This window comes from Callospermophilus lateralis, chromosome 3 (genome assembly GCF_048772815.1).
Source record: "Callospermophilus lateralis isolate mCalLat2 chromosome 3, mCalLat2.hap1, whole genome shotgun sequence".
NCBI lineage: Eukaryota > Metazoa > Chordata > Mammalia > Rodentia > Sciuridae > Callospermophilus > Callospermophilus lateralis.
In genome coordinates this window covers 107,858,561-107,884,056 of record NC_135307.1, presented here as the reverse complement: position 1 = coordinate 107,884,056, position 25,496 = coordinate 107,858,561, and the positions used below count along the sequence as shown (strand labels likewise).

Sequence of the window (25,496 nt, the reverse complement as noted above, 5' to 3'; positions counted from 1 at the left end):
GGGCCTTCCTTGCTAAGTTGCAGAGGCTGGGTTGGAACTTAGTATCCTCCTGCCTCAGCCTCCTGAACTGCTGGGATTATAGGCATGTGCCACCATACCCAGCTAGTTTTGCCTCATTTTTAACAGGCTGGCACTTGTATTTTACTGTTACCTACTTTGTCCTTCATTCTTAGAAATGAAAGAAAGTGTCATACTTGTTTCTATACATATTTCCTTATTAAAAAGATATTGCCCCTGGGTGAGGACAGCCTAGCAGCCAACCCCATGGCTTCAAGGCAGACAGGGAACTAGTATTTACTGGATTCTCACTATGTGTTTGGCAGTGTCCTAAATGCTGGGGTTAGATTAGGGAAAAGGAAATACAGTCTCTGCTCTAAAGGGGTCTACTCCATCATGCCCACCGACTGTTCCTCCTGATCTTCCTGTCTAGGTTATATAAAGCCCTGTTGACTGAGACAGCTCTCTGGTGTTGGTAGCATCTGCTAGATTTCCAAGAACCCTTTGGGAAGCACAGGGCCAGGCAGGGGCAGAGAGGGCCTTTGAGGATGCTTATCCATTGAGGATGCCTTTTGGGGCCAGAAGCCAGGCGCCAATGCCACTCCCAGACACTGCCCCAGACACTGTGGCTCTCTGCTAACAGATGGCTGCTGGCCTGCAGGTGACAGGATGAGTGGAACAGCTAGCCTAGGGGAACCAGGAGCATTCTGTTGGCTCTGAAGGAGGATGTGTTGGCCAGCTGACACTTCAAGGCTAAAAGAAGCCACAGTGTGCTCTGAGGCAAATGGAACATTTCCAGGGATAAAAGTCATGCACAGTTAAGATGCAATTCTTTGAAGAGGTCTGAGGGTGTCCTGCCCCAGAGCATTTGCTGTGTGTTTCAGGATGTTGCATTAATATTTCACAAATAAGTATATCAATATTTTAAAGTGTGCTGTGTTTTAATGTCAATCTCACCAGCTTTCCTGACTACAGATCTTAGATTATGCTTGCCTTTTCCATTCAGATGTTTATTTGCCAAAAACCTGGTTTTGGAAGCAAATGAAGGTCATACTGTAAGAGGTAAATCATTAAATCTCTCTCTATATATAAAAAAAGTCAAGCCTTCTGTTCCATAAAGAAGCAAGTATATGTGAAAAGAGCTAAACTGAGGACTGTGGTGTTGAAAGGAATTGTATCTGGCATAGGTTTGTAGAACTTTCTTTCCATCTGGTCCCTAGCTTGATGTCATTCTGATAATGTTCTATTCACTGTTGCTGTACCTCAAAGAATATCTTCCTGGGTAGTCTACTGAGAGAATCCCATTCTAAGCAAACCTTAATAGGCTTAGGGACTGGAACAGTTGAACAGCTGTGAACAATGGGTTGACATTTCCAAAAGTAGAGACACAGTTGGTGACCTCCCATGAACAGTTTCTCTCTTCTTTGATTTTCCCTCTCTCCCACAAATTCTCTTTCTCTCTCCCTCCAGCTATTAGCAATTCATAATATATAGCTAAGCATATATCTTAGTAATTTCTTATTGAATAAAATTTATGTTCCCAGCTCTTAACCTAGAAAACAGTTTATTATATTTTCTAGGGAGAAATCATTTTGTAAGTATTTTTCCCCCCTGTGGATCTGTGATCCGCCACCCTCCAGTGAAAGGGGGAGAAAAAGAGCTCACAATAATTTTTTTAAAAAAACTGCTCTGCAATAGGAACATTCTTCACACATTTCATGTGATCCTCTTCATAACCTTGTAAGGGAAATGAAAGCCTCATTTTATAGATGATGAAGCGGAGACTTGGAGGAGTTAAGAAATTTGCATGCAGTCACACAGCTGGGGTACTTGGAATCTGGATTCCGGCCCAGTTTTGCCTTCCCCCACATCCACGTTTTTCTCTGCTTTTCCTGGAGAAACACAGTGATGGATGAAAAAAGAATCCTGGAGAACCACGTACAGTATGATACTATTTTTTTTAAAGCTCAAAATCTATACCATATGTTTAGAGATACATGCAAACGTGATAACATTATATTTCAGAAGCAAAGCGGTGACTATCCCCAATTCAGGGTGAAGCTTATGTCAGGGCGGCTGAAATAGGGAGGAGAATAGGGTGAGCACTGGGTTGTTGCCAATATTCGGACCAGCACCCAGTTTACCGTGAGCTCATGGGAGTTAATTTTATTATTATGCATCCTAAATTACCTATTAGTTGTCTGTTTTTGCTTATACCAAATGTTACATTGAAAATAATAAAGGGAAAAAGTGAAGTGAAAGAAGCCAAACTCAATGACGATTGGCTGCTTCAGTGGCCTCTATTCAGATAGTACAGTGGCCATCCCTGTGTGCTTTTTCCCTCTTGACTCCACGGTGGGCTTTGTCACGTGTTCTTTTACTGGCACCTCCATCAGAGATCATCACGCCACCCTGTGAGAATACCTGGGATGGGGTTTTTATTCCCACTTTAAAGAGAAAGGGTAGAAATCACCCCTATGCCTCCCAGCCTCACCTCCTCACATCACCTCCCATTGGAGTTTGCCTAACAACATGGATCCAAGGACAACTTCCAAAGCCAAACAGGCTGTTGTCAACCTATGCCCCAGAGACCTTCATGTCTCTTTGGATTGAAACCTGGAGGCTGGGGTTTGAAAAGTCATCTGAGCCATTTGCCTGGGTTTGCACTTGAGTTTGTCTATTTGGAATTGAGCCAAAGAGAGGCTCTATCATACCCCAGCTCCCCTCTCTATTTCTTAGCCGTCCTTATCATAGTTCTGCACTCAAAGCCATAAAGCTTAGGTGAAGTCCTGATACTCTTCAGCTGTTGGACCTTGGACAGTAAACATTGTGGGCTGGATTTTCTCATCTGTGAAATGGTGACAATAACATCGGTGTTACTTGTCATGAGTGTCTCTTTGAAACCAATTTTGTAAAGGACCTTGGTCAACTTTGAAGGACTTGGCAAAAAATAAATAAATAAATAAATGAATGAATAAATTATATATATATATATATATATATATATATATATATATATATAGAGAGAGAGAGAGAGAGAGAGAGAGAGAGAGAGAGAGAGAATAATTAATTATACTCTGAGGCCTCCGGCCAAAAGAGTAATCTGAGAAATGTAGAAGTTGACCAACGTGGTCAATACTGGGACTCTACTGGTCAATACGGGGGCTCAGGGTGAAAGGCTCCTGGGGACCAGTTCTGCTTCTTACTCTTTCTCTCAGACATGCCTGTAGAATGCTTGATTCGGTTTACTCAGCAACAGTTTATGAAACAGGAGAAAGCAGGAGGGAGGCCTTTCTCTATCACATTGATGCTGGAGACCATCATCAAGGGACTCCTCCAGAAAGGTCCTGCCGGGGAGTCAGAAAGAGCTCTGGCAGGAGTCAGGGTGCAAGAGAACAGTCTTTCCAGTCAGACTTCAAATGTGTAATAACTTCTTTGTTTTGTTTTGCTTTTAGTACTGAGGATTGAACCCAGGAGTGCTCTACCACTGAGCTACATCCTCAGTCCTTTTATTTCTTATTTTGAGACAGTCTCCCTCACTAAGTTGCCCAGGCTGGCCTCAAATTTGAGATCTTCCTGCTTTGGCTCCTAAGTCACTGGGCTTGCAGGGAGCTCTACCAAGCCTGGTTCATGTAACAAACTTTTTTTTTTTTTTTTTTTTTAAGAAGAAAATGCAGGATTTTGACAATCTGCCCCCACCCTGTTTTCTCATGTTTTTGTTTTTTTTTTTTTTTTGGTGTTATATTAGTTTGCAAGAAATCCTATAACAAAACACCATAGACTGGATGGCATAAACAATAGAATTTTTTTTCCAGGGACTGGAAGTCTAAGACCAAGTTATAGTAGGGCTGGTTTCTTCAAAAACCTCTCCCATTAGCTCACAGATGGTTGTGTACTCCCTGTGCTTTTACCTGCTGTATGTGTGTGTGTCTGTCCTGATCTTTTCTTATAATAAGATCACCAGTCATATTGGATTAGGGCCCACAATATGACCTGATTTCACCTTAATTATACCTGCAAAGGCCCTATCTCCAAATAGGGGCACAGTGTGAGGTATGGAGAGTTAGAGAAGAATTTAGGAAGATGTAGACAAAATTCAACCTACAACAAACATTTAAAATTTTCTAACCAAGCATGGTGGCACACACCTATAATTCTAGCTACTCAGGAGGCTGAGGCAGAAGGATTGCAGTTCAAGTCCAGCTTGGACAACTTAGCAAAATAAAAAAATAAAAGACCCTAGAGATGTAACTCTGTAGTAGAGTCCTTTCCAAGCATGCAGGAGGCTCTGGGTTCAATCTCCACAAAAAGAAAAAAATCTTGACCGTCTCCTCTGGTAGATCATAAGCTCAATGTGGGCAGAAATGTGTCCATTTGCTGTTTTCTGTACAGGGCCTAGGATGCTCTGTACGTATTTGTAGGATAAATTAAATGAATGAATTTTCTTCCATTGGTTGATCCAAAGTGGTAAGGAAAGCCGTGGGACCTCAGGCTGGCAAGGCACCAAAACAAGAGCCTTGGAACAGACTCTGGGCAACCACCCTCTCCTAGCATGCCCCCACTCCTGGATGGATTCAGTTCAGTACGCATTGGTGGTAAAGGCCTACTCTAGTCAGAATTTTGATTAGGCATATGGAAAACAGAGTATTTATTATCTAATGAATGGACAAGCAAAGAAAGGTGACTAGAAAGAAATTAGAGCTAAAGAGAAATATGTAGCATGCTCTGAGGATGCTTGGGAGAAACTGCTATTTCTTCCTGGGGGATCTAGAGGACTACATGGACAAGGGTAGCCTTTAATCTGGCCTTAAGGGATGGGTAAGATTCTATTGATAAGGGAAGAGAAGTCTCAAGAGTATTCGGATTGCTCGTCCTTATGCCTTCCCATGGCTGAATTTTGGAAAGCTACCAAATAAATACAGGAATGAAAATTCTTTTCTGGGGATTAACTACACTGTGGTGAATTAATAGCTCTACTGTTTTCCATTTTCTTCTCATCTGACCATTGTGTCACTTGTTCTGGGTCAGAGACGCAGAGGGCCCTGCCAAAGCCAGTGTCTATCTGCTGGGCTTGACAGAGGCATGCAAGGTCAGGCACACAGGACAGACCTGATTCTGAATCCTTTGTCTCTCTGTCGATGTGCAACACTATGTGTCTGTGTGTTTTGGGGTTTGCCTAGGTGTGTTGTATGAATCTGTCTCAGTGGACCACTACCTGATCAGTACTGCCTGGCCAGGACTCTGGGGGTGTACTTGGATTTGTATGTGGGGTTATCTCACCGGATATGTCTGTTTCTGAATGTGCATGTCAGTCTATTTTTATATATGTATGTCTGACTGTGTCTGGGTGTATCTGGCTGTGTGTCTGGCTTTATGTGGGGGTCTGTGTTTCTGGCATATGTAGGTATTGGAGGTAGCATGCATCTGGCTGCATCTAGGTGTCTGGGTTTTGTCCAAAAGGACTCATGGAGAAAACTCACGTGGGCCCAGACTCAGCAACATCTATTGGGATGCTGTCAGGCCTCTGAGGCTGTCAATTTGACGAGCCAAGAGATGTGGCTGAGGACAGCCGCATCTGCTGAGTCATAGGATGTAGGCTGTGTGTGTTCACAGTTGGACATATCTCCTTTCACACACACGGAGAGGAAATTTCAGATGGGCTGGGTGACCCTGCATTCTTTCATAAGGTTGTGACCTCAGCTAGCCCTGGGAAGGAGCGGAAACAGGAATGCTCATGAGACCTAGAGCTTGGAAGAAGTCAAACTGAGACCCGGGTGTTTCCCAGCTGGGTCCCCTGGGTCATGGCTTTCTCAGACCTTTCAAATAAGCAAGCTGCAGGCTTTGGAAGTGATGGAACACTTCTTGGTGGGCGAGGAAGATGAGCAGATTTTCTCAAATGGTACAGACTGCAGACCTCACCAAACTCTGATCATCAGTGCTGACCCTGGAAAGCCCCACCAAGCCCTAAGAAGTCCAGACTCAGAAAATTTATCTTCCCTCTCCAGACCAATCAACTGATAAACAGGTAACACCACACTGCAATCAAGTCTGATTTCAACAGTGAAATATCCCCCAGGGATGGCAGGCATTACCTTCTTGGCTGAGATGGATTTCACAGGCTCCTTCCCAGTGTCGATGGGAAAGGACAAGAGGGTATTTACCTGCTGCTGTACATCTTCCTAGTATGGTGCCATAGGCAAGAAGAGGTGTGGAAGGTAAACATACACACCTAAGCATCTACATAGCACTGGGCTATAGGAAATAATCATCCTCTTCCCAAGGAGCCCAGGCTGGGGGTGCAGCTGTAGATCCTCAGTTTACCCATAGATCAGCTGCTTCCTTCAGTCTAGGGAGGTGTGAGTAGATGAGGGAAGGTGGTGATTGTGACAAGATGGAGTTAGTTCTCCTGGGGGAGGTGGTAGTCAGAGGAGGGCAGGGGGCTATATGGAGCAGGAGGGTGCCACCGCTGGTCACTCCTTATGTTTAGACAGTGAAGGCCACTGACAGAGTGTCATGCTTGCCAATGATCACTTGCTTCTAGTGAAGTCCAACCCTGGGAGTTGGTCTAGAATCCAGGGCTGTGGATTTGGAGGAAGGCCAGGTTCTCTTGGTGAGAGAAGGGCCAGAGAGGGAAGTTGAGATGGGCAGTACTTGGCCTAACTGGGGGCCAAGACTTTGTAGATGCTCATCCCACCCCACTGAAGATGCTCAGGGGTGACAGGGAGCTTGCAATCCCCTGGCACAATTCTCAAAAGCTGGCATCAAACTATTACTACAAATTATTTCTCAGGTTGAGCTCAAATCTGCTTTTCCAAAGATTCCTCTATCATCCTGGTTCTGTCTCCTGGGATCATATCCACTTAAACATAGAGACAAAAATGGGAAAACAGTCCTACAGGAATCCAAGTACAAGAGAATGAAATAGGAGCTAAGCTGGGAGCTGGGGAAGGAGACCTTCATTTTGACAGATGAGGCCCAGGGAGGCATCCAGGGAGGGAGCATTTGAGATAGGCTTAAAAGATAAGAAGACTTGTGTCTGTGGAGGGGCCAGGACCAGCATAAGCAAAGACACAGAGGTGTAGTATAGCCTGCTAGTGGGGCCTGAGATGATGGGGGCTGGGCCACAGAGGGACTTGAACCCATGCTTTGGCCTCCGTTCAGTGAGTTAGGGGGCGATCCAGAGGTTTTTGTGAGACTTTATCAGAGCCTTAGTTCTCTAAGTGGGGTCTGTCATGGACCTTCTATGGGCTGTGTGTGGACTATGTTGCAAATAGTAGCCTTGTGAGGGCATAAGTCCGGCACTGGGAACTTCCTGTGACTCTCCCCACAAGGATTGACTTCTGATACAGGTGAACTTCCCTCTCAATCTCTGCTAAAAATTCCACACTGCTCCTGGGATGGGTGTGACCTGAGAAGATGCCAGTCAACCTGCTGACTATTAGACATCTCAAAGCAAGACTCTGCCCTTGAAACCTTATCCCTGCCTTTGATATACCCCTTAAATAAACCACTGAGCCATCTTTTCTTTGTGGACTAGATGTATTAGGGGCTTCGCGTTTGTAAATATATTTCTGAATAGTTGTGTTTTGTTATTCACTAAATATTTGAGATTTAAATTTTTAGGGTGGCTTACATTCTTCTGGGCAGGAAGAAGAACCCCCCAACGAGACGCTGGCTGTCGCCCCCGTTGTGGTCCCTGGCCAGCAGCATCAGTACAGCATGGGAACTTGTAGAAATGCAAATTCTCTAGGCCACTACAGACTTCCTGCATCAGAAACTCTGTGTGTGTGTGTGTGTGTGTGTGTGTGTGTGTGCGCGCGCGTGTGCACTCGCAAAGTTCACCAGGTAATTCTATTGAGCTACTTTAGGCAAATAACCTGGAGAGTGAGGGAGAGATAGACAGGGTGGAGGAAATCTGGAAGGCAGAGGTAGTTTAAGGATACCAGGACCATCTGAATGAGGCAGACAAGGGCCTGACCTGAGGTGGGGGCAAGGAGAATCAGGCAGATTTGGATTCCAGTGGCAGCCTCTTCACCTTTTAGCATCATGGACATGAGAGAGCATCTGGCCTTCCCTGGAGCTCAGTTACAGCTTGTTCAAAAAGGAATCCCAATAAGGAGTGTTGGGAGATACTGCCAACAATGTCCCCAGTAAGAGCAAGCAATAGTCCCAGCTTGCCTGGACTGGGAGGTTTCATGGGACACGCAACTTTCAGTGCTAAAAGCAGGAGAATCAGGGCAAAGCTGAATGGTGGACCACTCTACCTCCAACATGGTTCCCACAAGGAGGCAGGTGCTCAGAATATTCACAGAGGGAACAGGCGAAGGGTGGAGTCATCATGGAGCCAGAGACACAATCTCAAGCATTTTTGGTGGCAGTTAAGGTTGCCCATGCCACCTATTTCTGGTGCCCTTTGGACCTGTCAGGAGCCCCTGTCACGTGCCTCAGCCATGCCTGACTCTGAAGACTAGCAGAAAGGGAAGTAGAGCCCATGCCAGTGGCAAGGGCATAAGGACAGCTTCCCCTGGCCATGTTGCTGGCCTCATTCCTTGGTCACATGAAATACAATATGGCTGATGCCTCTCAGACTTGCTGAGGCTGCTGAAGGCTGAAAATACCCAGGGCCCTGGCCCAGGCGCCTATGTGGCTCCTCTGGGCCAAGAGTCAGGAAGCAGCTATGGTGTCCCCACTGGGCTCTTGTTACTTTAGCCAGGGGCCTCTGTGGTGGAGGGGGATTTCAGGGTCCTACAGCCTCCCACCTTTCCTCCAGGCTGGGTATTTTAAACAGTTATTTGGCTTTTCTTTATCGTCTGACTGCCCCGGCATGTGCCCATGGAGGTACAGGGTGACTTTACCATGTTTACTGAGGAGTGAGTGCCAGACAGAAAGGTTACCCACGGACGCTTTCTCTGAAAAGCTGGCAGCCCCTCATCTTGTCTTGCTGGTCCACATGCTGGTCTGTTATAGACTGAGGATGTAAACCAGGGGATGAGTGAGGGTGATTTGTTTTGGTGTGGGACCCGGCACCTTAGAGCCTGAGGCAGGGTTAGGTTCCTTCAAAACCAGGAGGAGGACTCTGAAGTCACTGGCAAGAGAAGGGGAATGGCTGTAGAGAGGTGGACCTAATGTCCTAGTTCTCTCCCCTCCCCTTCTTCACCTCCTGCTGCTGCTATTTACCCCATTCTCTGCTCTTTCAGGACTGCCTCACAAGCAAATTCAGGTTTTAAATGAGGCTCCCAACACACACCCACACCTACCCCAGATCTGGTGCTGCTGCAGCCTCTAAAACCTGCAGGACCTTCCCAAATCACCCCTGTTCCCTTAGAAAGAGGTTTCTAACTCAAGCAAGAAACCTGGCTTTGGAGTTAGGCTGGGCCTCAGGGTTTGAATCCCAGTTCTGGCAACTTCATGATGGGTGACTTTTAGCAAGGCACTGAGCATCAGTTTTCCCTTTGTAAAATGGGCATGATAATATATTCCTTGCAGTGCTCCTGTGTCTCAAGTCATCATGGGCTGTGTGTGTGGACTGTTGCACATAGTAGCCAAATGAGGGGATAAGTCTGGCATTGGGAACTCCCTGTTGGGGATTGATCACATGATGCAGGTGAACGTCTCCCTCAAGCTCTGCCTAAGATCCCACACAGCACCTGAGATGGGTGGGACCTGCCAAGATGTCAATCAATTTGCTGACCATGAGACATCATAGAAGCAAGACTCTGCCCTTGAAACCTTATGCCTGCCTTTGATGTCCCCATTATATAATAAACCAAATGTGGTTGGGCTCACTCTCTTTCCAGCATGGAAGCTTGACCCTTAAGGTCAAAGAGATGTCCTTCCCCGCCTTCTAGATACTACTTTCTGTGCTGTGTGATTTTTCGCCACCACCTTCTTAGCTTAATGTTGCAGCCAGCCTGTTTAAACCCAGTGTGTCTTGTCTGCGCGGGTCATGGGCAAGACTTCTGTGTGGATTAAACTGAATGAGCCAAAACATACAAAATATTTGTTGTGTTAACACTCAGAAGGTTGTCATTTTTGCCACAACTATGCTTCTTATTGACAGGATACAATAAAAGGATAAAAATGAACACATAGGATACTCTCTATAGTGTTTCTGCCTCTGTCACCCACTTTAGTGACTGCAAAACCTGTGGTCAGCAGGGCTCTTGATGTGAATGAGAGCCATGCTTTTTGTTTTCCCTTCTCTGCCTTCCATGCTGGGGGCTAGAGGGGTGGCCCCATGCCCTACGCACTAGGACAGCTGCAGTCACTTAAGAATCCTCACTGCCCAACCACAAGGCACATTCTGCTTTCCACATGTCTGACTCCTTCAACCAGGACCCCATGCCTAAACCATGACCACCACCAAGCGTGCATGAGCCGAGCCTGAGAGGTGCAGCAGCTGACCTTCTTCCTGCCTGTCTGTGGCCCATGTGGTTTATGTAGGAGAAGCAATAATATGATGGTCCCCAGCTGTCATGTACCTGCCGTGCACCAGGTGGTTTGCAATTATCTTTAGTTCTCACAAAAATTCTGAGAAAGAGTTAGTATTTCTGTTTTACTGATGAGGACACCAAAGCTCAGAGAGTTAAATGACTTTCCTGAAACTGCACACCTAGAAAAATAAATGGATATTTTAGGATCAAATCCAATTCTAACTGGCTCCAAAGTCTAAGTACTTTACACCATATGATGGGGCTCAGAAGACTAAAGGTCCAGATCGGGGATATCCATTAACTCAGGTGAGACTTGTGCAAGTACCTCCCCTTGCTGATCCTTAGTTTCCTCACCTGTGACTCAGGGGATGCCTAAGAATTAGGTGATGCCTGCTCTCCTGGCATATGACTCCTTATAGGGCCTGTGCTGCTGTGGGTAGAAAGAGAAGAATTCTCACCCAGGTGATTTCAGTGTTGCCCAATTTCCTCTTGTGACACTTGTCCTCTGGGCAGCTGGTGTCTTTCTCTTGCCAGGGAGTCTTGAGTCAAATAGTGACCCTTCCTAAAAGCATTTTGCCTCAACTTATAAATACTATTCCTGGGGCTGAGGTTGTGGCTCAGTGGTAGAATGCTCACCTAGCATATGTGAGGAGACCTTGGGTTTGATCCTCAGCACCACATAAAAATAAATAAAATAAAGGTATGTTTCTAGTTACAACTGAAAAAAATTTTAAAAAAATATCATTCCCTACCAACACCACCTCAAACAAAAATTTTGCAGTTTAGTATCTTATTTTTCAAAGTTGAAGACTTGGTTGCCAGCCCGTGGTGCTACTGGAAGGTGGTAGACCTTTAAGAGGCGGGGCCTAGTGGAAGGAATTTAGGTCATTGGGGGCTGCCCATGAAGGGGATACTTGGGACTGGGGCAATTCTTCTTTCTTTTTGCTTCCTGGCCACCCTGATATTCTGGGGTATATTCTTGGATTACTTCTTGGTAGCTAAAGGAGAAATAGATAGAAGGAGGGAGGAAGAGGATATAGAATACCAGAAGCATATAGATGTCTTCTTCCTCAATCTTTCCAATGCTTGAGCCCTACCAAGCCATGGGAAGCACAGGAGAAAGGCTACTTGCTTTTTGGCTGGGGGAGTAAAGTTATCAAGAAGTAATAAAAAGGAAGAGAAACAGTACTCATCAAGTTCCTATTGTGTGCAGACATTGCTCTAGATTTGTATACAAACTTTCTCTGAGCTATATGCTATCCCCATTTGGAGGATGAGCAAACTGAGGACCTGAGAGGGTAGGCTGCATGAGATAGCAAGGTTAGGAGTTGGTGGAGCATGCTTTGAGCCCAGATGTAACTTTAAATTTTCTGTGCAGCATTGGGCCCAATGGCACACACCTGTAATCTGAGACTAAGGAGGCTGAGGCAAAAGGACTGCAAGTTGGAGGCCAGCCTCAGGGACTTAGTAAGACCCTGCCTCAAAATAAAAACTAGAAAGGGCTGGGGGTGTTGCTCAGTGGTAATTCACCCCTAGTTTCAATCCCTAGTACCACAAATGAAGTCCATGTGCTGTGTGCTTCTGTAAACTGCCTTAGGGGTCTTCTTGGAGTAGAGGCTATGGAACATTAGAAGCAGTGCCTCAACCTATCAAGACCCCACAAAGGCAGCCATGGAGGTAACTGTGTGCCCTCCAGGGCCAGTCCCCTCCAATCTGAGGGCACAGTGTAATGTTGCCCTCTGTCCTGGTCAGCATCTCTTGGGTATCCCCACAGATTTTTCAGAAGGATGCTTGGAATCTTGTCGATTTCCACCAGGTGGCGCTGCAAGGACGGTAACCTTGACTTGAAAATCTAGGGTTCTGCAGCACCTTAAGGATGTCTGTGATAGGCCAGGACTCCCCTAAGAAGTTACTGGGGAAATTTTGTAAAATACAGGCCTAACCCCTGAGAGTCTGGCTTAATTTTCTGCACAGAAGTACACAGGAATTTGTCCTTTTTAAAAAATTGTGCTAATTTTCTGAATTGGTAAAATATCATTCTCATGGTTCAAAAATTTTAAGTATGGAAAAAGGGTCTGGGGGTCTGGCTCAGGGGTCAAGTGCATTCTCAGCTTGAGCAAGGCCCTGAATTTGATCCCCTACCACTAAAACAAAACAAAAAAGTGTTAAAAGGTATATAGAAGAAAGTCTGTGCTTCCTAGTAGGTATTAGCAATTTGAGAATCCTTCTAGAGATTATACATATGAATATAATATTATATAATAACTTATATAATATAATATCATATAATAACTTATATAAGTATGTAGATACAAAATAAAATGTAATATACGAGGATTATATTTCTTTCCCTTTATAAACAAATGGCTTTTTAAGAAAATACTTATTTTTTAGGTGTAGTTGGACACAATACCTTTATTTATTTATTTTTATGTGGTGCTGAGGATTGAAACCAGGACCTCACACGTGCTAGGTGAACGCTTTACTGCTGAGTCACAACCCCAGCTCACAAATGGCTTTTTATTGATTTTTATTTTGTTAGATCCAATTTCAGAATTATATGTCTAATCATAAATTTTGTAAGAGGGAAAAGATGCACTGCAGTCTTCCAGAAAACAAGAGTTACCATTTAGAGCAATAAAGTGACTGATCTGAGCCATATTTTATTTGATCACATACAAGTAAAATATGAAGTATGTATTCAGTAAAAAAAATTAAAATGTTTTAATTCAAGTAGCAAAATATGAACAATATAGTCTTTTGCTTTCCATGGAAATGTAAGTCAAACAAAAATATTAACCATCAGCAATTACTGATTTTGTAGAAATATGAATATCTTTATTTTCATTTACAAAATCCATTTATTGCACAGTTTTCATTAAATAGCTGGGGTTCAAATTTTGGGGATTTGATTGGCTCAAGTGAAAAAATCCTAACAATAATAATTTTTAAGAGCCATTTCAGCTGGGTGTGGTGGCACAAGCCTATAATCCCAGCAGTTTGGGAGGCTGAGGCAGGAAGATTGTAGTTCAGAGTCAGCTTCAGGAACTTAGCAAGGCTCTAAGCAACTCAGTGAGAACCTGTCTCAAAATAAATAAATAAATGAATAAAATAAAAAATTAATAAAGAACCATTTCAGAGAAATAAGCCCAACATTTCAAAGTTATTGTGGCTTTGTGACTTTGAATTATAATACAAATTTTGTAACTTTAAATTATAACACTAACTTTGTAACTTTTTTAAAAATTATAATACTAACTTTGTGACTTTAATATTATAATCCTATTCTGAGTAACATGTAAAACATTAGTTTAACAAATAACTGTATTTAATTCAGGAAACAACTATTATGGAACTGCATGCTGGTTCTAAAGTCTTGAAATATGAGTATCTTGGCCATGATACTTTTAAAAATTACTTGAGCCAGATATGGTGGCTCACACCTCTGATCTCACCCAGCAACTTAGGAGGCTGAGGCAGGAGCATCATAAGTTGGAGGCCAGCCTCAGCAAGACCTTGTCTCAAAATAAATTTTTAAAAAGGCTAGGTAGAGGGGTCAGGGTTGTGGCTCAGTGGTAGAGTGCTTGCCTAATCTGCATGAGGCCCTAGGTTCAATCCCTGGCACTACATAAAAAAAAAATAAAATAAAATAAAATAAAGATGTTGTGCCCATTTACAACTAAAAAAAATTTTTTTTAAAAAGGCTAGGTAGAGGACTGCAGTTTTAGCTCAGTGGTAGAGTGCTTACTTAGCATGTATGACTCACACTGGGTTCACTTTTCAGCACCACATAAAAACAAATGAATGAAAGTAAAAGGTATTGTGTGCATCTATTTTTTTTAAAAAAAGGCTAGGTGTATAACTCAGTGGTAGAGCACTTGCCTAGCATGTACAAGGTCCTGGGTGGACTCTTAGTACCGGAGGTGGAGATTTGATCAATTTTTTGATTGATGAGTGTCAAAGCATGATTTTAGGAATGTTTCATAGTGTGTATCACCAGGTTTGTGAGATTTACTTATTTTATCCTTCTTTGGTGTTGATGATAAGAACGTGACAGCATCCTTGATTCTTGCTTGCACAAGATTGACCCAAAACTGTCAGTCATTATGCTGACGTTACTCATCTTAAAGTGATTTAATGGAAGCCACAATAGCATGATGCTTGTGATGGCTGTGGTGAATTCTTTCCAGATGTAGCTGAGGCTTTACGAGACTTGGTTCCCACAATCACTGCTTTGGGAGTAGACCCTGTAACCTTCCACTACTGATGATGTGAAACTGCTGGCTGCATAGTCTCAAGTCCCCCATTTCAGGATGGGGGCATAGCAGCTACTACTGTTCCCAGTCCTGGTGACCTGCAGGACCTGATTCCACAACTCAGAAGCCTGTTGCCACAGTGCTCCTTATGGGGTGAGAATGTTGCACGTACTTCTCTGCACGTTGTTTTTTTTTTTTTTCACTGAAGGATTCATAGTTTTGTTTTGTTTTTATCAATTCATGAATACTTCCTCATTCTTTGTTGCAACTACATAGTAGTCCATTAAATGGATGTAACATATTTTTTTTCTCATTTTTTTTAAAGAGAGAGAATTTTAATATTTATTTTTTTTTAGTTTTCGGCAGACACAACATCTTTCTTTGTATGTGGTGCTGAGGATCGAACCCAGGCCGCACGCATGCCAGGCGAGCGCGCTACCGCTTAAGCCACATCCCCAGCTCGATGTAACATATTTTTACCAGTTCTCTAATGGTGGATATTTACATTTTTCCTTTGCTGTTCTACACAATGCTATAATGAATATGTCATTTCACATTGAGTATGAATTCCTAGGAGTAGAATTTCTAGATCAGAGAGTATGTGTTTTTAATTTTTGCAATTATAGTTAAATTGCCTTTGATAAAGATTGTACTATTTATACATCTGCCAGCAAAGAGAGAGTGCCTGTTCTTCACTAGTTTCACCAACATAATGTGTTATTGAATATTAGGATTTTTTGCTATTTTGATAATGTGAAAATGGTATCTCACCATTTCTCTTATTATGAGAGAATTTGTGGGCTTTCCATATATTTATAGTTACTTATATTTCTATATTTTCCTTTTTTTTTTTTTTTAGGTTTTTCTAGGAAATCTGTGATTTAAAAAAATGTTCTTGAAACTCAGGAGGTTGTGGCAGAAGGATTGCAAGTTTGAGGCCAGCCTCAGCAATTTAACAAGACTCTCAGTAACTTAGATTCTGTCTCAAAATAAAAATATAAGAAGGACGGGGGATGCGGCTCAGTGGTAAAGTACCCCTAAATTCAATCTCTAGTATACCCCCTCATCAAAAAAATATTCTTCACTTATAACATTAGGCAAGACACAAAATCACCAAACCTTAAAGGAAAGATGGATATATTTAATTGCATTTGAATCACAAACTTCTATATAATAATAAAACTTCTTTATAACAATAAAATAATAAACAATAGCAATTTAAAAAGTTAAAAAGCCATAGGAAGAAATACTTGCAACATGTATTCCCAATATAACTTGCAGGTGAATTTTTGTATGTGGTGCTGAGGATTGAACCCGGGACTCACGCATGCCAGGCAAGCATGCTACCGCTTGAGCCACATCCCCAGCCCCTTGCAGGTGAATTTTTGGAGGAAGGGCAAGGGCTGGTGTTCTGACTGGCCACCATCCCTCACCATATTCATGGCTCACCCGGAAGATGCTCGACTCTGTGGGTGCTTGGAAGCCCTCTCCATGAGTGTTACCATTTCACACATGCAGATTCTAGAATCAGGGAGGCTAGGTGAGCTGCTCAACATCCAACAGCTGGGGGAGGAGACAGGTGGCTGCATCATGTAGAGATTTTAGCTCTCACTCTGACTCAGCTGCTGCCCAGGGGTTATTTTAGGCAGGTCTCATCTCTTTCCAGCTCAGTCTTCTTGACTGTAGAATGGATAGATTTTTTGGTTCTCGCCAGCTCTGGACTTGGAGGGGTGGGCTGTATGGGACATGCCATGGAGGTGTGTCCTGGATGGAAGTGGAGAGTGCAGTGAACCTGTGCTGAGTCTACAGAGAGGACATTGCTGCAACCTGGGAGCCGCATCCATGGACTCCAAGCCTCTCTCAATAAGCCGCTCCTACCCAAGAGGTATCTCTGAGCCCATTACTTGTCAGCAAGGCAAGCCCCCAGAAGTGGGGGACATTAAGCCACCACCCATTTTTGCTTTCAGAGACCTCTTGCTGTGCTTTCATCCTCCTTTTCCAGTGCTTATCATGACCAGTTCTTCCTCAGGGTCTTCCTGCTTTGAAGGAAGGAGAATGCAATAAGCTCATGCCTTTGAGAGGTGCATTCTCATGGGGTCCTGTAGGGAGAAGACGATGCTTAACTCTAAAGGAAGATGGCATTTTGCAACATCTATGAGTGAGGCTGATACTCTGAGACAAGTGGGGGCTCAAATCCCATAGATACTGATCCAGGAGGCCTGTACTGTGCAGTTAGTCAGCCCTGGGGACAATCTGGACAACTGAACTCGAGGGCAGTAAACTATAGTGGGTCCCCTGAGATACAGTCACATAAGACACATGTCCCAAGGACTAGGCTTAGGGAAAAAAAGCAGGATTAGGGAAAATGTCAGCTCCACACCCGCTCTCCATACAGCACTGCAAACAAGGCCAAGTTTGCCCAGCGTGGGTGCATAACTTCTCCAATGGCCAACATTCTCTTTGAGAAAAAAGGAAAAGGAAAAACTAGATAAACAAACTTTGGAAGTTAAAAATCTAAAACAAAACATGATAAAATAAAGATGATATTTCATAAATACATCATAATTTCAGAATTTTAAGCTGCTCATTGTTGGCATTCAACCTGGGGTTCCATGTATATACAGGTGCTGAGCCCAGAGTAGGAATCGATGGGGCATATACCCAGAGCCTCATCCTCCTGCCCCCACACCCCTATGCTCAAAGAAGAACCCCCTGGGACGGGCCCCATCTAAGTGGAAGAGGAGCTGGGAACAGTTTTCCAGGCCTCCAGCCCTGGGCCTGGCCTCAGAGGAAATTGGGTTGACAGAAGGGTCAACCCAAGCCTGCCCTGAAGGGGAGGAAATCTACTAAAGGAAGGAAGTGAAGAGTAAGGGTCAAAAAGAGGAAGGAGGGGAACACTGGGGACTGAAATGAAGTGAATTAAACTCCATGCATGGATGATTATGTCAAAAGGAACCCAACTATTATGTATAATTATAATGCTCTAACAAAAGCATTTAAAAGAGAGAGAGAGAAAGGAAAAGGAAATGCACCCTTTGAGAGACCAAAATGGTTCACACAGCCTTATTTCAGAGACCCAGACAGAGAAAGAAGCACTTTCACATACATAAAGAGATTCCCACAATATGTATGAAGCTCAAAAAGATGATGTGAAATGAAGAAGGCCAGATACAAAAGACCACGTATTATATGCTTCCATGTATATGAGATGTCCAGAATAGAAAAATCCTACAGACAGGAAATAGATATGGGGTGGCTTAGGGATTAGGAGGCTTGGAGGATGGGGGAGTGATAGTGAAAGGGTTTCTCTTTACAGCTAAGAAAATGTTCTAAAATTGTGGAAATAGTTATGTATGTCATTGAATATACGAAAACCTACTAAACTGTGTACTTTAAATGGGTGAATTGTATGGTATAAACTATATATTAATAAACCTATTAAAAAGAAAGAGATTTCCAGAGAGAGGGAGGAACTCTGGGAGCTATTGGAACAGGATTTCCTGGGGAGGGGAAAAGGAGTAGAGAATCTGGTGGGGACAGGAAGGCTAAAGAAAAGGAATTGAATTAGGCCTCAGGGGTGGGCAGGACTTCCAATACCTTTCCAAGAGGACTTGGAAGCCTCCTTCTCTCCTGTCCCCCTTCTCAAGTCATGGGCTTCATGCTTTATGAATTCAGATCTAAGGGGGAAAGCTTAGAAGCCCATCTCAGGGGCTGGTGGCGTCCTAGGATGTGACTTTCCTCAGCCAAAGGGAGGGCATCTGAGTGTGGTTGTCACATTTGTAGTAGGTGGCCTCATAACAGGTCCTTGAGGGACCCAGTGGATGGCAATAGATTCTCATCAAGTGTTCACTAAAGATCTGCTGTCCTCTGCCTGCTGAACACAAGATACCGGAAGACACAGACCGTGGCCACAAGTCTGACTTGCCCCTAGCTCTGACATCATAAAATACTTCTTGGTGGGGAGCGGTGAGGGAGCACAGACAAGGCCACTGATTGAGTCATAGAAACTTCCATCTTAGGCAGGCTCTATTTTATGTGAGAATTGAGTTCAAGTTCTTTTGGGCCAGTCATGTGACCTATCTGAACCTCAATCAAATGAAATAAAAATTCTACTTTGCTTTATCAATCAGCTAATGTAAATAAATATGCTTCATAAGTTGGGAAGTGATATGTACATATTGGTTATAAAATTAATATGCTACGCAGCATTATTTTACAAAAGCCAATGTTGGGAAAAACCCAAAGTCCTTGAGTTGATGAATGAATAAATAAAGATGGTATATACATTCGAGGAAACAGTATTAGACCTTGCTTTAGGCAGCAAGCAAAAGGAGACTCAATTCAAAAGACCCAAATTGATGGGGCTAGGGTGTATCTCAGGGCTAGCACTGCTTCCCTAGTATGCTCAAGGACCCAGGTTTGATGCCTAGCATCACCTAAGAGACCTGAAATAATAAAAGGATTTATATCTGCCGTTATAAAAAGCTGAGTTAAAATGGGTAAGTTTTCTGGTGGGACAATTCCTCTTCTCTCAATGAAGACCTAGATTATTTCTTTTTATAAACTTATTTATTTATTGTGGCACTAGGGATTGAACCCAGGGACTCTACCACTGAACTACATCTCCAATCCCTATTTATTTATTTATTTATTTGTTTGTTTGTTTGTTTTTGGTACCAGGTATTTAACCCAAGGGTGCTTAACCACTGAGCCACATCTTCAGACCCTTTTTATTTTTTATTTAGAGATAGGGTCTTGCTAAATTGCTTAAGTGCCTTGTTAAGTTGCTTAGACTGGCTTTGAACTGGAGATTCTCCTGCCACAGCCCCCCGAGCTGCCCTTTTCACTTTATTTTGAGACAGGGTTGTCTCACCACGTTGTTAAAACTGGCTTCCAATTTGTGATCCTTCTGCCTCAGCCTCCTGAATAGCTGAGATTACGGTCATACCTCATTGCACCCAGCTTAATTGTTTACTTCTATGTGAAACATTCTAAACATGCACAAAAAATGGGAAATAGAATGAGCACTTGTATATTCACCATCCAACTTAATCATATCTTAATATTATCATATTTGTTTCAGATTCTTTGTTCCTCCATTTAAAATAAAGATACAGAAACGGTGAAGGCCTCCTGTGAACCCTACCACAACCCATTCCTTGCCTTCCTACCCTCCTTATAGGAAATACTATCCTGAATTTAGTGTATATCATCCCCATATATAGTTTTATACCTTTGATACCATATTTACATATCCAGAAGGATTTCATGGTCATGTTTTGTAGGTTTCTAAACTTTACTTGTGCATTATAATATCATATATTTCTTTCTGCATTTTTTTTACTCCACATCATGTTTTAGTTCATGACACATGTAGCTCTAGTTCATTGATTTTTCATTTCTATGTAGTATTCCATGGTCACAGTTAAATCTCTCTCCTGTTGATGGACTTTTAAAAATTATTACAAACATCACCACAATGTGAGTCTTTAGTTCCTCTCTTTCTGCTATCATGTGTGAAAGTTTCTCTAGGATGTAGATTCAGAAGTGGATTTGGCTAGGCATAGTGTGTGCAGACCTATAATCTCTCAGGAAGTTGAGGCAGGAGGATCCCAAGTTCAAGGCCAAACTTAGTAATTTAGCAAGTCCCTGTCTGAAGATAAAAAAGTAAAAAGGTCTGGGGATGTAGCTCAGTTGTAAATCACCCTTGGGTTCAAGCCCCAATACCACAAAACAAAAACAAGACACAAAAGAGTTGTAGGGGCTGGAGTTGTATCTCAGTGTTAGAGCGCTTGACTAGCATATGTGAGGCACTGTGTTCCATCCTCATCACTACATAAAAATAAATAAATAAATAAATAAATATGCCCACCTTACCTGAGAAAAAGGTTCTGTGTCCCATCTCACTACATGTGAAAATGACTACGAAAGAAGTAGGCCAAATTTCAGTACATTTAAAGTATTGTGTCCAAAAGTTGGTTTTTGTCACGATTACTAGGATCTCAAACAGGGGATTATAATGTATAACTCTGCCAAAATTCAAGGTAGCTATTACATGAACTAAATATGTTTTTACTCTTGTTAATTTTATTTTGTAGTTTTCTTATAAATGGTCTAAAGATTACTGTTAATGTTTTGCAGAGGTACTGCTTTAAGAACACACAACCTGGGTTGATTTAAGATAATGAGTTATCACCTACAGGATAGAGAGGTAGACATTAAAGCCCAGTACTCTTAATATAAGGCTGTTGAAATTTATCTGCTGGATGTTTAAGATTAAGTTTTAAAATTAAAGGTAAATTAAAAGGGCCAAGGAAACCAATGTTTGGCTCTTGCCCTCTGAATCAGTCTGAATCCAGGGAACAGGGGACATTTCTAAAGAGCTTTGCAACTCTGGGCCACATAACCTCCCAATCAGGGAGATTAATGAGACCACTGGAGAACAGAAAGCCAATCAGTGAATTTGCTATGAAGTGGAGGGTCATCAGAGAAGGGAGACATCCTTGATGCTTCCAAGGGAAGCCACATGGTCAAGCAAGGCCTGGACCCATCCTAGTGCAAATGGCACTAGCGGAACTGAGAAGCTGCTGTAAAGTTCCCCCATGATTCCCATGGAAACACAGCTGACTGTTAACAATAGATAGAAACAAGTCAGTTAGACTACTTCATCTTAAACACTTAGCAAAGACAGTTTAAACCCAAACACAGCTATTCCTGGGCATTTTGAATAATAATGAATAAGTAAACTGGAGGCTGCAAAGGAGATTCTCAGACAGAAATGCCTGATAATTATTAAAAGGAACTGCCAGAGTAGTTTTTAGTTTGAGGCCTACAGGTATTCCTAACCTACACAGGTAGGCTTGGTGTATCATACTCATTGGCATACTCCTGTGCATTTATTGCTGCATCAATCTGGTTCCAGTACTAATGAATTCTGTTTCTCTTATAGACCACCCATCCACTCAAATGGCCCTCCAGCCTATTACTTCTCAATTGGACTTCTATCATGGACCACTTGGTAGACCCGATTTTTTAAAGGGGACTCCAAACTGCTTACCCAACACCGTCCCCTTTCGGCCTGAAGAAGCCAGAACGATCTTCGCTCCCTTTCCTTACAGCAGTAAGGAGTTCCCAAAATTAGAGGGGGGAATGAAGCTGAAAAACCAGCCTCTATCTCAGAGCAAAGCCTGTCCAAGGAAGGGACATGACCTTTGTCCTTGGAAAAACCCACAGAGCACTCCTAGGCACATTCCCACCCTGCTAAGTTGTTTATCTACAAATTACAGGAGAGATCTGCTGCGCCAGGTGTCCCTGACTCAGTCAGGCTAGGTGGGGATCCATAGCAACCCCCTAGCAGCCACCAATCAGCATGAGACAGGGAAATACCTGGGATGCCAGATGACCCTCCCAGTAGTTTGTGGTGGTTGATAACATGTTGGGAAACCATGTAGTTCAGCACGTACACCCCTCTTGGCTTAAACCAATCAATTCAAATGAATACCCCTTTTGTACTGACCAATCACCCCTACCCAACTTGTTCCCACCAGTGAATGTGCTAATCATGTTTTAGAGTTGTTATTTGATTTTCCCGCAGTGTGTGATGATTTGCTAAGAGATGCTATGATGTATGTGAAGTCCCTGCCTTCTCCAAAGAATGTATAAAACTGCTGCAAACCCTGGGCTTGGGGTCTCTCAGCATCACCAGTTGCTGTGTGTGCACGGAGGACGGAGCTAGCTGGCAATAAACACCTCTTTGCTGCTTATATCGATCTTGGGTCTCTAGTGGTTTTTTGGGGGTCCCGAATTTGAACATAACAAAGCCAGATTTAAAATTAGGTAGTCAGTGTAGTTAGGTAAATCAGGTCTAATATCGAGTGAAATATAAAATGGAGGCCATGTTGAGAATGAATTCCAGAAACGCAGGACAACTCATGGAATGTTAATGAAGTCCTGAGAAAAGCCCTAGGCCCAAAGTCCATCCCAAAGAAATGTTAATGAAGTCCTTCCTGCCCAGATTACTTCTTTGGCCCACCTGTGTCCCACCCCTCAGGCCTTCCAACCAACATTTCATCACTGAAAGAACTATAAAAAGGGGAAACAACTGCACTTCCACCTCTTGGGTCCCCTTCTTCCTCCGGGAGAAGTCTTTTCTGCTGTCCTTTAATAAACTTCTAATTTCTACTCTAAAAATAAATAAATAGATAGATAGATAGATAGATAAATAAATAAATAAATACAGGTGTTGTGTTCAGCTACAACTACAAAAAAAAAGTTGTGGAATTTGTAGGCTACCAGCTGCGAACATCTTCGGCTTATCAGGTATTACTAAATTGTTCTACCAACCAGTTATATCAATTTAAACTCTCACTAAGCAACCCTAATATGAATCAGTACATCACCATTTTATTTGACCCTGAAATTTTCTCCTTCCATAGCATTTCATGGAACCAAATAGCAGCCCACAACACCTTCATTTGCATTTTCCATTTCAATCCCACAAACATTTATTGGGCATCTGCTGTGAGCAAGCTCTGGGAAAATTCAGTTGCAAGCAGGACTCATTCCTGGCCCTGAGGGTTTATAGCTAGTGGGTGAGGCAGAACCAAGTATGCAAATGATTATCAACCACAGGAAATTGTCCTTGAGTTACAAACAAGACTGTGGATGCTTCACTGCAGAAATGACTTTATTTTCTTTTAAATGAATATTTTAATTTTTATTCTAAACATAGAAAGTTTTTTTAAAAGAGAGAAAATTATAAGTCCAGAGACAATAGATAGATGTTCTGCTGCTGCTGGGGTGACTGGTTCTGAGTGGGGAATGTGGTAGGGAGGTGGCATTTAAGATGTGAAGAGAAGAGGACAGCAGGAGTCGTTGGGGGTGGGGCTGTTATCTAGGATTTAACACATATGAGACAACAGCACCCTCCATTCCCAGAGTGGAAATTACAATGTTTAGGGAGTGGACCAGTCAGGCCAGGACTGTCACCTCTGTGGGTGCATTTTGTCTACATCTACAATGATGACTTCAAGGTTTTTTCTAGGTTTCAAACTTGGACAGTCTGGGTATAGTGGCATGTCAGAATGATTTGTTCAAAGCCGAATTATTCTACCTTGTTTTCTTTGATAACAAGTGACGGAAAGCAACACCAAACCCCCATCCTTCCAGACAACAGTCCCTGCTCTCTTTGCTCTCCCATCCCCACCAGCTCCAGGGCAGTCCTGGGCAAGGGAAAGTCCACCCTGGAGGATTGTCTTCCAAAGCCTGGTTCTGATGACTTGGAAACTGGAGGTTCATCTGCCTCTGGAGACCAGCAGCAAATGATGGGAAAGTGCTGAGTGAGCTTTGCACGAAACCTGTTTTCAGGAGAGGGAAGTGGCTATTATGATGGCTCTGCCAACCTTCCTGGTCTTGGTGGGGAATTCTCTGCATGCCAGGCTACCTTCTGGAGGCCTAGGGACTCTGACCACTACTGCCCTTTCTTCACTAATTCATGAATCTGCTTCAGAGAGGAGAAACTTATCTGAAGGGGGCCTGTTAGGGCCAAAATCCAGAGATATCAGACCCCAGGCTGTACCGAGATAGTGTGAGAGGCCAGAGCCCTAAGGCATTCTACCCATCTCTCCACACAGGTGGCCTGGAACTTTCAATCTCATACCTGGTGACTCAACATTCTGCCTTGACCCCACAAGGCCCACCACTGTGAGAAAGTGTGTGTGATATTTCAAAGGTATAGCTGCTCTCTTAGTGGCAGCAGCCCTGCCTAATGATATCTGCAATCCCACAGTTAGAAATTCTTCTCATTGATATTCCCCCTGACATAAAAACTTTTTTCTGTTTTTTTTTTTTTTTTTTGGTGGTATTGAGCATTGAACCCAGAGCACTCTACAGTAAACTATGTCCCCAGCCCCTTTTATTTTTATTTTCAGGCAGAGTCTTGCTAAGATTTGCTAGACTGGCCTGGAACTTTCAATCCTCCTGCTTCAGGCTTCTGAGGTATGTGTCACAACACCCAGCAATGTAAAAACATTTTAAGTCTTCTCTGTCACAGGGAATAAGATGGGATAAATTCAGGAAGGCCCTGTCCCAAGAGCAGGCTTCTGTGGGGCAGGAAAAGAAGGACACATATCTATGAAGTACCTGGAGGTGGGTGGTAAGGGAGCTGGGAAGGGACATGAGGCACAGAAAGAGTGGCCTGAGACTGTCTGCCTTAGTTGTGCTCAGAGCCAGATCTGAGTGCTCTTCTGATTTTGAGAGCAAAAAATAGAATAAATTTTAATGCTTCTCCTTAAATAAAAAATCAGCATTGGGCTGGGGATGTGGCTCAAGCGGTAGAGCGCTTGCCTGGCATGCGTGCGGCCCGGGTGTTCGATCCTCAGCACCACATACAAAGATGTTGTGTCTGCGGAAAACTAGAAAATAAATATTAAAAAATTCTCTCTCTAAAAAAAAAAAAAATCAGCATAGTGCCAAAAGAAGGTGCTTCAGGAGGTGACAGAGAGCATGAACTTTGTGATGAGAAGAACTCAGGTCCAAGGCTTGTTCTGTTACCCAACTCTTTGAAGCATTAGTTTCCCCCTCTGTTAGTATGCTTTGAACAAACAAAAACAAAACCTATTTCAATAGGCTGTCATTAGAATAAAGTGATAGAATGTATGGGAGGAACATAGCCCAATGCCTGCACATAGTAGCTCCACACCAAAGGCAGCCTTCCATTCCTTCTTTCTCTCCCTTCTTCCCTACTCTGTTTGGATGGTGAATCAGATGGGTCTTTGGCTGAAAGCAACAAAAACTGACTGGAACTAATCAA

General features: G+C 43.1%; 1 protein-coding gene across 2 annotated transcripts in view; it reads left to right on the top strand.

Moving 5' to 3' along the window:
* The window catches only part of Dapk2 (death associated protein kinase 2), a 140,738-nt gene extending 118,328 nt beyond the window's left edge, over positions 1-22,410 (top strand). Inside the window, exon 12 of one of the 2 annotated variants that reach the window (XM_076850918.2) lies at positions 21,636-22,410. In XM_076850918.2, the coding sequence (XP_076707033.2) occupies positions 21,636-21,722 (87 nt within the window). In that variant the 3' untranslated portion in view covers positions 21,723-22,410. The remainder of the gene's footprint in view (positions 1-21,635) is intronic. The other variant, XM_076850921.2, reaches the window with a different exon arrangement.
* The last annotated feature ends 3,086 nt before the right edge of the window (positions 22,411-25,496 follow it).